Here is a 16,008-nt window from a genome sequence, read left to right as displayed (position 1 = left end):
TGTCAAGTTAGAGAAGGGGCTTTATTGTGATATTGACATGAGTTGTTTTATATCTTATAAATGAAGTCTCCTCATTTTCCTGTGGTGAGAAGAGAGGGGGCAAGCAGAAAAACAGAGGAACAAATTTGGAGGCTAAAATAACATTCTATATAAGGAAGTATACTAGTGCGGAATTAATTGATAGCAGGGATTAAGAGATGTAAATTAATTTGAGATACATATTCTAGAGGTAGAATACACAATACCTTTTGTATGTCCATATACAGAAATTGGTTGCATTTTCCTTAAATAAAAAGATTTTTTTAAAAGTCAGTGAGCTGTTATGTTTTCTTCCCTCTGACTTCAATTCCTTGATTCTTTCAATACTATTTTTTATATAAATTTACTGTCTAAAAGCTGGATCAGCTTATGCTCCTTTGTTGAGAGAAGTTGGCATGCTGTCAAGTGGGCTGGGCATACTGAGTTTCAGTTTCCTTTCTCTGAGTCTTTGAAGCTTCAAGGCTGCAGAATAATTTCCTTTGCTCATTTCGTGCCTGCCCAGCTATCCAGACAGAGCAGCTACCCTCAGCTCTAGCTGATACTACAGACACTACAACAGGTAAATGTCTTTCTGCTTTTCATTTTTCCTAGCTAGCATTAGTCTCTCTCTTTCTCTCTCTCTCAGGTGACAGTGTCACTTGCCAGTCTCTGTTTCTGTTTTAATTTAAAAACCAATGATTTCTAGGAAAAAATTAGCTAATGATTTTTCTGTTCATCCTTTGTTTTGTCATTTTTTGTGTTATGTAGAATATGTAAAAGGCATAAATGCAAGGTTTATAACAGCATATATTATCTGTTTCTTAATATTTAATGGAAATTATATCTGATTTGCCACTAGATCAAGAAGTATGGCAGTGACAACTCGTTTGACATGGTTGCATGAAAACATCCTGCAAAATCATTTTGGAGGAAAGCGGCTTAGCCTTCTCTATAAGGGTAGTGTCCATGGATTCTGTAGTGGAGATTTGCTTGACAGATGTTGTAATCAAGGGCCTACTCTAACAGTGATTTATGGTGAACATCATATTATTGGAGCATATGCAGAAGACAGTTACCAGGAAAGAAAGTCTGCCTCCATCATCCTTTTTGCACTTCAAGAGACTAAAATTTCAGAATGGAAACTAGGACTATGTACACCAGAAAGACTGTTTTGTTATGACAATATACAATATAACTCCACAACTAATTTCCAGATAGAGTTAAGAAATAGAAAAGTGATTATGGGCTCAAAGACAACGGAAGATCTTGGACTTGTTCAAAATTGTACTATTTCTATTCAGGATTGTGAAGTTTTTCGATGTGAAGGTAGGTTTAATTAGATAATCCTGTATAGAGTTCTCCCTTGCATGTTTGGTTGGTTTGAACCAATTCATCTCTTTGAGGAAAAATGACCTTTTCACTCATCCATAATTTGGATGGTTCAGATTGAAACCTGGACACAAATTGTTTACTAAGAGACAACCAGGGTCAATAAAATGTATATTTATGATAAGAACACTTAACATAAGATTTATCCTCTTAGCACATTTTTAAATACAGTAAATTCTCAGTTAACGTGAACTATAGGTTCTTGGAAACTGTGACTTAAGTGAAACAACTTAGAAGGAAACCAGTTTATTTCCCTCATCATTATGGAAGAAAGACATTAGTCAAGGACATGCTGTATGTTGTTTTGCTTAAAATTACAGTTTCCAAGAATCCATGATGATGTTAAGTGATGACTTACCGTATACCAGCAGTGGTCTCCAACCTCTTTGGCACCAGGGACCAGTTTCGTGGAAGATAATTTTTCCACAGACTGGTGGTGGGGGGATGGTTTCAAGTGCATTACATTTATTGTGCACTTTATTTCTATTGCTATTATGTTGTAATATATAATGAAATAATTATACAACTCATTGTAATGTAGAATCAACCAGAACCCTGAGGTTGTTTTCCTGCAACTAAATGGTCCCATCTGGGGGGTGATGGGAGACAGTGAATTATCAAGCATTAGATTCTCATAAGGAGCACGCAGCCTAGACCCCTCATGCACAGTTCATAATAGGGTTTGCGCTCCTATTAGAATCTAATTCCGCTGCTGATCTGACAGGAAGCAGAGCTCAGGCTGTAATATGAGCAATGGGGAGAAGCTGTAAATACAGATGAAGCTTCACACTCCTGCCGCTCAAGTCCTGCTCTGTGGCCTGGATCTGAACTGGCCACAGACAGCCAAGGCTCTGTGGCCCCGGGAGTTGGCGACCCCTGCTGTATGGTATTGTTGCTGTAGGTACTATGCTGTACGGTAGATCTCTGGGACTTAATTATCTTGCATAAGTAAAACTTTATGCCCTTTGACAAATATATTCTCTTTTCTTCCTTCCCACAGTCCCTAGCAAACCACCATTCTAATTCTGCTTTTATGAATTTGACTGTTTTAGATTCCTCATGTAAGTGGGATTATGTAGTATTTGTCCTTTTGTGTCTGGCTTATTGCTGTATTAGTAATTTTAAAGATGGGGCAATCAGAAATCTAAGAAAAGGCAGAAAGAGTACTTAGATATTCTGTGTGGTTCCCTAAATCTTTCCTTTCCATATTGGGCATATGCTTTAAAGGCCAGAAAAATAGGCAGGGGTTTTAAGTGAAGTTTATGGGCCACTTTACATATTGAAAAATTATATGACAGCTTTCAAGACATTTTCAAGGGAGGCAAGAATGCCCTCTTAATCCATGGAATCTGTAATTTTATTTGTTTTTTGAGATAGAGCCTCTGTTACCCAGGCTGGAGTGCAGAGTGCAGTAGCAAGATCTCAGCTTACTGCAACCTCCGCCTCTCGGGATCAAGCAGTTCTCCTGCCTCGGCCTCCTGAGTCGCTGGGATTACAGGCATGCACCACCGTCCCCAGCTAATTTTTTGTATTTTTAGTAGAGCCAGGGTTTCATTGTGCTCACCAGACTGGTCTCGAACTCCTGACCTGGTAATCCGCCCGCCTTGGCCTCCCTAAGTGCTGGGATTACAAGCATGAGCCACCGTGCCTGGCCAGAATCTAGGTTTATTTACTAAGTAATTCTTAGCCACTGATATCCTGTTAAGGATGTTCAAGGGATGTGTACTATTTCCGTGTGGGAAATATCATTAGTCTATTCACCAGGACATAAAATTACTAGCATACTTATTAGAAAATTAGACTTGGTCAGTTGTCTTCCTTTTTTCCCTGAGAGTGTTCCCTGGTAAAGTGAGCAAATGTGTCTGTCTAGCTGCTTTAACTCCTACCTTCATAGTGATTCATCCTTATTCTTGTGTGTAGCAATAGTTTATTACTTTTCATTCATGTAGTGTTCCATTGTAGTGCATCCTTCACAGTATTTTATCCAATCATCACTGGTGGACATTTGTGTTTTCCAGTTTGGGGCTATTACAAATAATACTGCTATAAATATTATTGTACATATCTTTTGGTTCACACATATAATTGTTTTTTGAAGAAAATACCAGTGAAATTGCTGGATCACAGGGTATGTATATGTTCATCTTCACACTGATGACATTTCCCAACATAGTTTTATATCAATTTCTACAACTATAAGTAGTGTACAAGGTTCTCTGTCACCCCAAATGCTTTTCAGCGTTTTGTTTTATTTTTAGATTATGTAACCATTTTGGTATATGAGTGGTGGTATGACATTTAACAAATTTGTCTTTCTTTGATAAAACAAGATAATTTATTTATTTTACATTTTAAAATAATTACTATATTAATTTATCCTTTCTTCAAGTTTTAAAATTTGGTTTTATATTTTATATTTCTTTTTATATTCCTAAGGTTCGTTTCTTTATTCTTTCTTATTCTATTTTCAATTTTCAATGTTTTCCGTCTTTCTTGTCATTAACGAAATAGGATTTTATCATAAAATTGACATAAAGGTTCATATTGCTATTTTCTATATATTTATAATTGTGGTTTCTATTTCCTTTTGGATATTAAAGTTATTTAAGACAGTGCTTTTTAAACTCCCAGGAGGTTGCTTTTCCATTTGTTTGTAATTGCGTTTTGCTAGTTTTATTATATTATAGACATTGAGGGAAGTTTTCACAATTTCTACTATTGGTAATATTGTTCACTTTGTTGCCATACATATGGCCATGTTTATAAATGTTCCACATGATCTTCTTCTTTTGTAACTGAGAGAATTGGTAGCATCGCTTATCCTTATCCTTTCTGTTTTAAATTCACCATAAAAATGTCTCTTTCTAAGAAAAAATAATTCTGAGCTTGTGCCTTATTGTTCTGAATGAAATCCTCTGCTTACACTTGAACTATTTACTGCACTCTGATTGGGTAGGCATGAGTCTTATCTTCTTTTCTGGGGGCAGGAATAAAATTAAGTGAGCTGGAAGTTCCTGGAGTTCCAATTGTTAATAGCAGGTTGTAGAGAAAATCTAGTGCCCGTGTTTTCTGTTTGTGTGTCTCTGCACATTATCCCTGTCAGACCTATTGGATTATGGAGGGGAATATGTCTTATTAGACATTTCCACATTTCCACATTAGACATTCCCACATCTCTAGGCCTTGCTTCTTTTCTTTAGAAAACACCCACACCCTCAATTCCCATGTGGGAGTGAGTCACACACACACTCACACATAACTGAATGAGAAGAGATCTGCTGATAGTACAGAGGGTCTACCTTGCCTCTAGCGCCAGCATCTTCAAATGATGTTAATGAGATTTATCAGAATTTTCTCTATAAAATTGTTCCCTTTTCACCATGCAGGACCGTTCTCATGGAAAAGCTATTTTTGTATTTGTCTCTAGTGAATTCATTGACATTCATTCAGTCAGCCAATCATTCAACAACTTCTAATCTACATTATTCTTTGATTATTTCCTCAGATTTACTGGATGAAAGAAAGATAAAAGGGGCGACTGAGTAAGTCAATGTTTTTAAGATTCTATTATTCTCTTCATTTTCTTTGACTTATTCTATGATAGGTCTCATCAATATAATTGGCAACACATATTATCACACATAACTTGTGGATCATCAAGAACAAACTGTATTTATAAGCATAAAATATTTGATAATGTTAAAACAAAAAGGGCACTGAGTAGAGGAAAGGAATTTTTGATGTGATATACTTGAAGAAAAATAGTTATTTGTTTGTATGTCTGTGTTTTACTTAGAATTCTTGCAGTTAATGTTTCAACTACTCTAGAGAGTTGCTAAAAGAAGTGATTGGCAGGTGGGGAATACCCATCATGAACTTCAAGAACATGTTAGAAATGGTCTAGTTTCATGAACTTTGGAAGTCACATGTATTTTGACTTCTGAAGTTTAGTGTTAAATAATTGATCTTTATGTATAATACAGCTATTATTTATTCTTAGATGTATATGGTTTACTAATTTAAATCTGAAAGATTTTATGTTTGGCTTTAGTTGTGTATTATTTTTTGCTTTTTGTTCTTTTTGCAATAGAATTTCACATAGGTTCATCTCATGTTTTTTTATGTAAGAAGGTAAGTTGCTAATAAAAAAGATCTATGAAAAAAATGAATCCGCAGAAAATTTATAGTAAGGTTTTATGACCTAACTGCAGTCAATTGTTAAAAACTGTCATGTCTGAACAGGCTCAGGAAGAGCTTATTGTCTGCCTTGAGAACTTATGAACCATATGGATCCCTGGTTCCACAAATACGAATTCTGCTGCTGGGTCCAGTTGGAGCTGGGAAGTCCAGCTTTTTCAACTCAGTGAGGTCTGTTTTCCAAGGGCATGTAACACATCAGGCTTTGGTGGGCACTAATAGAACTGGGATATCTGAGAAGGTAAGCACATTTGAGGCCACCTAGCCTTTGCTTCTCTGTTCAAATCAATTATATTTCAAAAGCCTTTTGCAGATCAACTTTATTACATATAGACTTTTACATATAGACTTCATCTCAATTTACAATAAAAAATGAATATTTAAAATTGCTTTTATCCCCTCTACAGTATAGGACATACTCTATTAGAGACGGGAAAGATGGCAAATATCTGCCATTTATTCTGTGTGACTCACTGGGGCTGGGTGAGAAAGAAGGCGGCCTGTGCAGGGATGACATATTGTACATCTTAAATGGTAACATTCGTGATAGATACCAGGTAAGATGTGACTAATGAGAAATTATAATTGATTTTTTAAAGGCTTATTTTTGTACAAATGTATCAGCATTTATCTTCTTAAACTATACTTGCTCAAGGTCATTTGTCCCTATTCGATTTTTTTTTTTTTCAAAAAGAATAAAAACATCTGAGGGCTCGTCCATCATGGCTATCATAACAGCTACTCCACTTTCCATTGCTTTCAGCTATGTGAAACAGAAATCCAACTACATCAACTTACCTACATAGATAATTTTTCTTATGTAAGAGGAAGTCTGAAGGCAGGCAGCTTGGGATCAGTGTGGCAGCTATCTGAAGTTATTAATTTCAGATATTTTTTGAGGTCCTCAGCATGGGCTGTTAAGATATGCTTCCCCCAAATTTATATATTAAAACCCTAGTCCTCAATGTGATGGTATTTGGAGGTAGAGACTTTGGGAGGTAATTAGGTCATAAAGATAGAGACCTCATGAATGGGATTAGTGCTCTTATATACATGAGAGAGATGATCTCTTTCTGTCATGTGAAGATATAGCCTGAAGGTGACTCTCTGTAAACCAGGAAGAGAACCCTGACCAGAAACCGAATCTTCTGGCACCTTGATCTTGAACTTCTCAGCCTCCAGAACTGTGAGAAATAAATGTTTGTTGTTTAAGCCACCCAATCTGTATAACGTGTCATAGCAGCCCCACCTGACTGAGACGTATGACTGTCATTTTTATGTGAAAAGAACACTGAGCGCTGTCAGTGTTCCAGGCAAGAGGAAGGGGAGATCAAAGAACCATCTCGGTATATATTTTTTAAACTTCTAATCTTCTAATGAACATTGAGATCTTGAATTAATCATTAAGTTTACTTTGTTCCAAATGATAGTCAATGATGCCAACATCTTTCACTGAATGCCTTTTGTATCTTTTCATTATGAAATATTGGGGTCAGTTTTTGTATTCTCTAGTTTTTTTCTATTGATGTAGTGATCTATTATTTCATGATAGCATTTTAATTACTATATTATCTAATTGTTTAATCACCATAGTAATCAATTATGGATTGATAACTTACCAGACAAGTCACATTCATTTTTTTATTACTCCTATTTGCTTTTCTTGGCAATTTTCATACATATATCTTTTCAAATGAGGTTTTTTGTGCTTTGTTTGTTCATTTGTGTTTGATTTCTTGTTGTTTATATTGAAATTATATTAACATTTTATACTGAAAATTGATTGACATCTTTACATATGTGTCTGTTAAAAAACACAGCAAGTTTTGTTTTTCTATTCATGCAAGATTCTTTCATTCTTTAGTATGGAGTTATCTTGTAAGTGCTGTCTATTTTTAAATATTCATTTTTAAATACAAACTTTTTATCACCGAGAATTTTAAAATAGACAAAATAGTTTAATGGATTCCTATGTACTCAGATTCAAAAATTTTTGACTCACAGTCAGTCTTGTTTTATCTGTATCTACCCACTTTCGCTTCTCTTGTATTATTTTGAAGCAAACCCAAGAAATCATAACATTTCATTCAATACTGACTATACATATAACTATACAAATAGGATCATATATATATCTCCTTAAACATAGTCATAATACTCTTACCCCACCTAAAATTTACATTCGTTCCATAAATTATCAAATACAACTCAATGTTCGAATTTCTAATTGCTTTATAAATATACATCTTTAAGTTTGTTTGAAAAACATCCAAATAGGTCTATTCAGTTTCTTTGACTTTATATCCCTCACTTTTTCCTTATCATTTGTTTCTTAAGAAATCTAGTTGTTTTGTAGACTTCTATGTAATCTGAACTCCATTATTTTCATCCCTCAGGGTGGTTTTACATGGTCCTCTGTTTTCCATATGTCCTGATTATTGAGAGTTGAATCTAAAGAGTGTTCCAATTCAGATTCTACTTCATAGATTGTGTTGTATTCTATGAAACTGTGCACAGTTGGGGGATTTATCACTTTTCTAATATTGGTATTAATCAATGTTTAATGCCTAGATCCATTTATTTGTTAAGGTGTGAAAACAGTGACATTCTCTATTATTCTTTCACCATTTCACATACAAAAGAGAAGCTTACCCTCATCTATTCTTTGATTATCCAGTGGCACAGTTTAAAAAGAACAACAGGATATATGCTTGAATTTTTTGCCTTTTTGCAAGACTTTGAAATAATGACATTTCCTTCACCTTTGCCAATAGGGTCAAGATATTATTTTATTGTTATTAAGAACAACTCAGTATGAATTGAACATATGTTGTGTGTTTCAATCCATTGTAGGTTTTCTCCATACTGATGTAAAGTGTACCATCTTGTACCAGTGAGAGCCTCTACAATTTGGATCCTGAGTCCATTTAACATGAACCTGAAAGTCTTTTTTATATTCTTTTATTCTTGCCACAGCTTTTGAGACAGCTGTTTCTTCAAGGAGTCCTGGTGTGGGGCATTAGAAATGTTCATAGCTACTTGGCTGGTCATTGTTTCTTGCCTTTTTAGTGAGCAGAGTTAAGTACTATACATTTTCATGAAAAAAAAATTATGAACTTATACAAAAACTTCTTATTCAAATTCAGTACTAGAAAGTTTTTACTTACTCTCTTTTCTATCACTTGTATATCTGCTTTCTCCCAAACTGAGAATTCTCATTCTCAAAAACAGTGGAGGTAACAGAATATCATGTCACAACTCATTTCCTTTATCTTATATATCATCTACAGGAACCTCAGTATAAAAGCTCTATCAGTACCATGAACAATCTCATCATAATCACACTTAGTATCATTTCATATAATCACAATCAAAACTGGAAATAATTAAAACATCTTAGCAGATTTTTATAGTGTATTTAGGTTGTATCATGTATCATTGGAGGGGTATACAAATTATTATATTTTGAAGTCAATCAAAATAGTTTATCACTGTATTATAACTGCAACAGTTCACTAATTCAATTAAATTTAGGAATTGATTTTTTAAGTTAATTTGGTTTTATGTTTATGTTTAGCATTTATATGGTTCAAAGATCAAATCTACAAAATAATGTATATTCAAAGAATCTGTCTTCCTTCTCTGCCCCTTCAAATAAATTTCTCCCCTCTTCCTATTAGTAACCATACAAATTTATATTTTTCTTGCCTTTTTAAATATATAACAAAGTACATATAAATTTGCGGCTACTCCATTCTTGGAGAAGTGGTAGAAAACTGTGTTTTATTGACATATCAGATGAAGTTTAATTGATACGGCATTTTTCTGCTACAAATGTTCCTGCAGTTAACAACCTTTGCATATATCATTATGTATTTTTGTCAGTATATCAGTGGGACAGATTCCCAACAGAGAAACTGCTAGCTGAAGAGTAAAGTCATCTCACCTTCAACCCCTTTCCTCCTTGCGCTCTGCTTGATGGTACCAGATTTTCTTCTGAATTCTCTTACTTCCATCTGTGGGCAGATTGCCTTTCTTATCTAGAACACCTTCAGCCATATCCTTATCCTCTTGAACTCCTGCTATTTTAGCTCTCAGATTACATGTCCTTTCCTCATAGATGTCTTACCTGACAAGGTGGAAGGACTGCTAGCTTACTTGCATAATGCTTGTATTCCCTATTAAGATTGTTAACCTCACACTATTAGAGACTTTACTGTTTTGTTTACCATTCAGTTCACTTGCACAGTGCGTGGTACATAGTTTGTGCTCATAAATATTTGTTGAATTAATATGTTGCTTTATGTCTACCTTACAGTTTAATCCCATGGAATCAATCAAATTAGGTCATCGTGACTACATTGATTCCCCATCGCTGAAGGACAGAATTCATTGTGTGGCATTTGTATTTGATACCAACTCTGTTGAACACTTCTCCTCTCAAATGATAGTAAAGATCAAAAGACTTCGAAGGGAGTTGATAAACGCTGGTGAGTCTCATTCCACTTTGCTACTAAGGGTAGTTGACTAGACTGTGTTTTAGAATGTATTTTGGACAGGATAAAGAACTTAAGTCATTGCATATTTCAATCTTCCCTAGTCTACCAGCATGCTTCAATGAAATTGAGCATTCATTAGCTATATAACTTTGTGCAAGTAACTTTAACTCTCTGTGCCTCAATTTTCTAATCAATAAAATTAGCATAATAATAGTACCTACCTTAGAGACTTTTTTTTTTAAGAATTAAAACAAATCAATGTATATATGAAGGGTAGTACAATCCAAACTACATGCTACCCCTATGTCCTGGCATGCATTTATTGACAAAGATTGGGCCTTGAGCTTTAAGAATTAGAAAATGAAAAAGAAACATGTCAGTAAGGAAGAGAAACAGGAAGGTAAGGTGTTTGGTAGAGAGAGGTAAAGAGTTTGGAGAAGGTAACCAGGATCAGGGATTTAGGGTGAACCCATTCTGGCTTTTCTTGGTCATGTCCATTTGGAATGAGAAAGAGCCAGTTTATCACTGTTCTTGGTTTTGAAGCAGAGAGTGATCAACTTACCTGCTTGCTGAAATTTAAAACTTTGCAAAGGGGAGATGTGCAGAGAGATGATTGCTAGTGTTGTGAAATAAGGGAAGTTTACTTGTGATGCTTTGACACATTCTGTCTCTTTCAAAACACAACTTCTGGACAGAATATGAAATCAATCAGCAATATTGAGGCATAAATTTTAGTTACCTCTTCCAAGAGGTGGTTTCATTTGAGGCCTCATTTGTTGCCATGGAAGGCAGTGAAGGTGACTCCCCATGTCAGAGAAATTCCAGATACTAATAAGTAGTCCAGGGGAGTTTTTTGGGGAGATGAGGGTGACCGGGGTGCAGGGGATCTTTCCAAGTCTGAAATTGTTCCACAGGTTGCCTATTGCATAACTGATAGTTAAGTAACTTGAAAATACTGATGCTCTCTAAAATGATAAAAACAATTCTGTTTGGCATAGGTGTGGTACATGTGGCCTTGCTCACTCATGTGGATAGCATGGATCTGATTACAAAAGGTGACCTTATAGAAATAGACAGATGTGTGCCTCTGAGGTCCAAGGTAATGAATGATGCCCTTCGTAAACACATTTTCTGGGGTATGTTACTACAATCACATACTAGTGTGTATAAAAATAAAAACAAGCAGCTACTGGGTTTAAGAAGAATTATACAAATTACTTAAATAGGGCCCATTTCCCAAGATTCAAAAGTTGAATACAGTCGTTCTTTGGTATTTGCAGTGGATTGGTTCCAGGAACTTGCATTGCTACCAAAATCTGTGGATGCTTAATGGCATAGTACTTGTACTTGCATACAACCTATGCGCATCCTTTGATATACTTTAAATAATATCTAGATTATTTATGATACCTAATCCAAATTAAATGCTATGTAAATAGTTGTTCTACCCTATTTTTAATTATTAATGACAAGAAAATAACCGGTACGTGTTCAGTACAGATGAAATATTTTTTCAAATTTTATTTTTTTATTTTTTTGAGATGGAGTTTCTGTTGCCCAGACTGGAGTGCAGTGGCATGATTTCGGCTCACTGCAACCTCCACCTCCTGGGTTCAAGTGATTCTCCTGCCTCGGTCTCTCTAGCAGCTGGGATTACAGGCATGTGCCACCACACCCGGTTAATTTTTTTGTATTTTTGTAGAGATGAGGTTTCACCATGTTGGCCAGGCTACTCTCAAACTCCTGACCTCAGGTGATCTGCCCGCCTCAGCCCCCAAAGTTCTGGGATTACAGGCATGAGTCCCTGCACCCGGCCATTTTTTTTCAATTGTTTTTGAGCCTTAGTTGAACTCACAGATGCAGAACCCATGGATACAGAAGGCTAACTGTCTATCTTTACACTGACATGGGTAAGTTCATTTATTACAATTTAATTCAACTAGATTCAATTCAATAAATGTTTATTGATTGTCTTTAAGATTGAGCCAGTGTGATAGTCTCTTATCAGCTACACAGATCATGAAAAATTTCCCCCACACTAAACATCTTACTATTTTATAGATGGGGGTGAGGGGATGGGAGTGTGGGCTAAGAAAAAGTTGACAAGAAATTATCTATGATTGACAATGATAAATATCATGAAACAATGAAAAATAAAGTGCTTTAAAAGTTTAGAGAAGAAAAATATAGTGTTAAAGGGGTTTGGGAAGATTTCGTCAATTGGACAGCACTGGGAAATGGCTTTCAAGGAGAATAAGTATTTCAGAAAATGAAGCGAAAAAAGGGCCAACAAATTCAGCATAAGACAATATATTAATGGAGGAAAAGTCAGCGTGTTTGGGAAATGTGGAGTTCAGGTTAGTGAAGGGCTGGATCTTTGTGGGGGGAGATAAATGGGCAAGGAACATTTGCATCAAGTAATTTTATTTAATTAGGAGCATTATGAGGAATCACAGCAATTTTTTGAAAGAGTAATGATATGATCAAAGTCAATCAAAGTTATGATCTTCAGAAAAATTAATGTGGCACTGTGCACAGATTGGAATCAAAAGGAATCTGGAAGTGGGAACACCAGTTGGGGAAATGCAATGATAGTGAATATCTGCTGAGCACTAAGTACGTGACAGATTTTCTTAATCAGTCCTTATAGTAAGCCTATGAAATGGGTACTATCATTACTGCATTTTACAGGTGAGGAAACAAAGAAAACAGAGTAATATTTGCCAATGTTTATTGACAGTGCTGAGCAGTGACAGATAAATATTTCGAACCTAGGCAGTTTGGTTCTAGAGGTAAAATAGTCTAAACAAGAATCAAACATTAAACTGGTCTAATAAAATCTACTTATCCAGAGAATGTCTTTTAAAAGAAACAGAAAATTTATGGACTGTAGCATAGGTGTCTTAAAATTTTTGCTTCTAAATCATTTAGAATCCACTGCATGTATTCCAAATTACTATTACCAGTGACATTAGAACTTGATACGTGAAGTTCTTCAAGAGTACTTTGTGAGACCAGATCTCCGTTTTTTTTCCGTTTTGGAAATTATTGCCAAATTCTTACATTTTGATATTGCTTTCGTAATTTATACTGACATAAAATAATATTTTTCACTGTTTTGCAATGTCTTTTTAATTTTTGTATTGCAGCTAGAGGAATTCCAAAGAAAACTTGGATTTGCTCTTTCTGACGTCTCGGTGGTTAGCAATTATTCCTCTGAGTGGGAGCTGGACCCTGTAAAGGATGTTCTAATTCTTTCTGCTCTGAGACGAATGCTATGGGCTGCAGATGACTTCTTAGAGGATTTGCCTCTTGAGGAAGAGGTAGATGTGTTTGGTGGTGTGGAAACTTGAAAGGGGTCAGGTAGTTGGCTACTTTCTGCCTGGATCTATCAGCTACCTGGCAGCTCTCAGTCTTTTTGTGGGTTGTTGCCCTGTGATTAGTCCTGCTCTTTAACCACTGTCTGGATGCATTTTTCCCTCCTCACATTTCCCTCTTTTCCTGGAGTACATCCTAAGAGAATCTGTACTACATTTTTTCCCCTCTTGTCTTGAGATGAAAGCTTTAAAATAATCCACTTCTGTCATTTCCACTCTTTGAACATCCCAAGCTGTATCCCTGGCCTGTTTTCTCGGACTATGTTTCTTTACTTAGGACCTAGAACTGGATTGGATCAGCCTTGCTCCTCATCAGATGCGACCTTTGATTATTTGCTCCTTCCTTAGGACCTTACGCTCCTGTCTTTCTTTGATTTGCCTTTTTGTTTCTCTCCTTCATCTTAGTCCCTCTTCATGCAGTGTGGCCTTTGCTAGGTAGAGGTATGTCCTTTTATGTAATGGCCACAGAATTTAGTATTACATAAACTTTCTTTTAACAGTCTGTGCATAGTACATGCTGCACTGTTCCATTTAGAGATTTGACAGAGGTTTCAGTTTAGTATACTCAAATCTTATTTTAGTGCTTGGGAAATGAATTCAGAATATCATATCCTCTCCAATTCTCTCTTTCTCAAATTGCTGGGAAACTCTCATGTTACTAACTTCGTTGCTCTAACTCTGCCATCTTGGTTTCACCATCCCTTCTCTTCCTCAAGATACATGTGCTGCTAATATTGCGTTCGTTGAGATCTCCAGCGTCCCAATATTCCTCTTCCCTCTGGTTGCCTTTCCTCAGATAATCCACTAAGAATATTTTGTGTTTCTTTTCTCAGGGAATCAAAGAAAGGAAACTGTCAAGTGTGCACAAGGAAGAAAATTGATATGTGAAAGGTTCACGCAAATTTCTTCATATCACAGAAGATTAAAATTTAGAAAGCAGAAAACAGACCAAAGAGAAGTAACTAAGACCGAAGGGATGTGTTTTATTAATGTCTAGGATGAAGAAATGCATAAAACATTGTAGTACTTGTGAATAACTAGAGATAGCGTGATTTAAAGTCATAATTGTGAAAAATAATAATAATTTTTCTTGGATTTATGTTCTGTATCTGTGAAAAAATAAATTTCTTATAAAACTTGGGTCTAACTTGAGAGTGTGTGTGATTTTGGAAAAATTATGATTTGTCAGCATCTTCTGATATTCACTGCTTTCATCTTAATTTTGCCTTCTGATTTTACTTCTAAAGTATGTGATTTTGGTCTGTATGAATCCCTTCTTAATGTTGTATTCTTTAGCTTAAAGCCATTTTTGCTTAATATTTGATACTTACCAAATGTGGTACTTAATATTCATAAGAATTCCATAAGACTAAAACAGAAAGAGACTATAGCTTGATTACTTTATAGTTATGACTATTTTAGTTACAAGTGACAGCATTCACCCTGAACTATATGAATAAAAAAGAGGATTATAGTATTGGATCAACTGATCAAACCAAAGAAAGGGCATAAAACTGGCTTCAGAAATGATTGAATCTGGGGATTTAAAAGCTGTTGACTATTTCTCTCTCTCTCTCTAGCTGTCTGTCTATTTCTGTCTCTCTCTCTCTCTCACACACACATTCATGCCTTCATTACTTCCTTTATGTGCTGCTATCATTCTCTCAGGTTAGCATCCTTGATAATCTTAAGCCATCTTAATTCAAGTCTTACTAATACATCTAAAATTATTAGCAATTACTTTTAAAAAGCTTTTTATTAAAATATAGTATAAACATAAAAGGTATATGATTCATGTATATGGCTCGATGCATTTTTATAAACTTAACAAGCCTGAGAAACTAGCACTCGGATAAGAACAGAACTTCACCAGCAGGCATCTCAGAAGTCCCCTTTATGCCCCAGCCGAGTTATTAGCCAGGGTATCTACTATTCTGAGTGTTACCCTGCTGATGGTAAACCTTAGTTGAAGGCAAAGTTAGGTCCATAAAATGGACAAAATTGAGGGCAGTATTTCTGACAGAATAGGACAATTTTGACGCATCTGAGGTAATGCTTGCTATTTTGATTCATGATGTGGTTAACGCCCTTGCATTTAGTGCATATGAGATCCACATGATCAGTCAATTAAAAATACACTGAGGAGAGTTAAATTATGAAAAACTGTAGTAATTCTGTGGAAGAATTCAAATGGGTTCATGTTAATGGCCACCAGATAAAGCCTAGTCACTGGCTCATAAGGGATTAGAATACAAAGACTAATATACTGGTCCATTCCTTGGATGTCTCTATTTGGGGACATGAAATAAACAGAGATATTGTCTTTCAAGCTATAAACATTGGGTGGAATCATGCCATACTCCTTTATGGAAACTGCTAATGTAGTAACACAGTGTTCAGAATACTAATAGAGAATTTCTAAAAGATGGCTTTTGGTAAGATTCTTTGAAAGCAAAGAACCACAGGTAGACTATGTAGAAATCTTACCAGTAGCCCCAGGTGTCTTCAACTGGATTCTGACTAGAATA

General features: G+C 35.5%; 1 protein-coding gene across 2 annotated transcripts; it reads left to right on the top strand.

The window, feature by feature from the left end:
- Positions 1-473: 473 nt before the first annotated feature.
- Positions 474-14,627, top strand: IFI44 (interferon induced protein 44). Of its 2 annotated transcripts, XM_023208883.1 has the most exons (10): positions 474-598; positions 878-1,344; positions 4,913-4,949; positions 5,650-5,845; positions 6,012-6,161; positions 8,581-8,646; positions 9,923-10,094; positions 11,102-11,202; positions 13,253-13,426; positions 14,314-14,627. In XM_023208883.1, the coding sequence occupies exons 2-10, from the start codon at positions 888-890 to the stop codon at positions 14,359-14,361; spliced, it is 1,401 nt and encodes a 466-aa protein (XP_023064651.1). In that variant the 5' UTR covers positions 474-598; positions 878-887; the 3' UTR covers positions 14,362-14,627. The 2 variants fall into 2 exon arrangements, with proteins under 2 accessions (XP_023064651.1, XP_023064657.1); XM_023208889.1 differs by lacking the exon at positions 8,581-8,646.
- Positions 14,628-16,008: the final 1,381 nt, after the last annotated feature.

Source organism: Piliocolobus tephrosceles, chromosome 1, assembly GCF_002776525.5.
Source record: "Piliocolobus tephrosceles isolate RC106 chromosome 1, ASM277652v3, whole genome shotgun sequence".
Lineage (NCBI taxonomy): Eukaryota > Metazoa > Chordata > Mammalia > Primates > Cercopithecidae > Piliocolobus > Piliocolobus tephrosceles.
Note: the sequence above shows the minus strand (reverse complement) of the source record. Positions and strands in the feature narration are given on the sequence as shown.

What these genes read in the sequence shown, in the direction of transcription:
- IFI44 (XM_023208883.1), top strand. Translation starts at nt 888, where the DNA reads ATGGCAGTGACAACTCGTTTGACATGGTTGCATGAAAACATCCTGCAA. An exon ending in TGAAGTTTTTCGATGTGAAG is followed by an intron (nt 1,345 to 4,912) that starts GTAGGTTTAATT and finishes TTATTTCCTCAG; the next exon opens with ATTTACTGGATGAAAGAAAG. An exon ending in AAGGGAGTTGATAAACGCTG is followed by an intron (nt 10,095 to 11,101) that starts GTGAGTCTCATT and finishes TGTTTGGCATAG; the next exon opens with GTGTGGTACATGTGGCCTTG.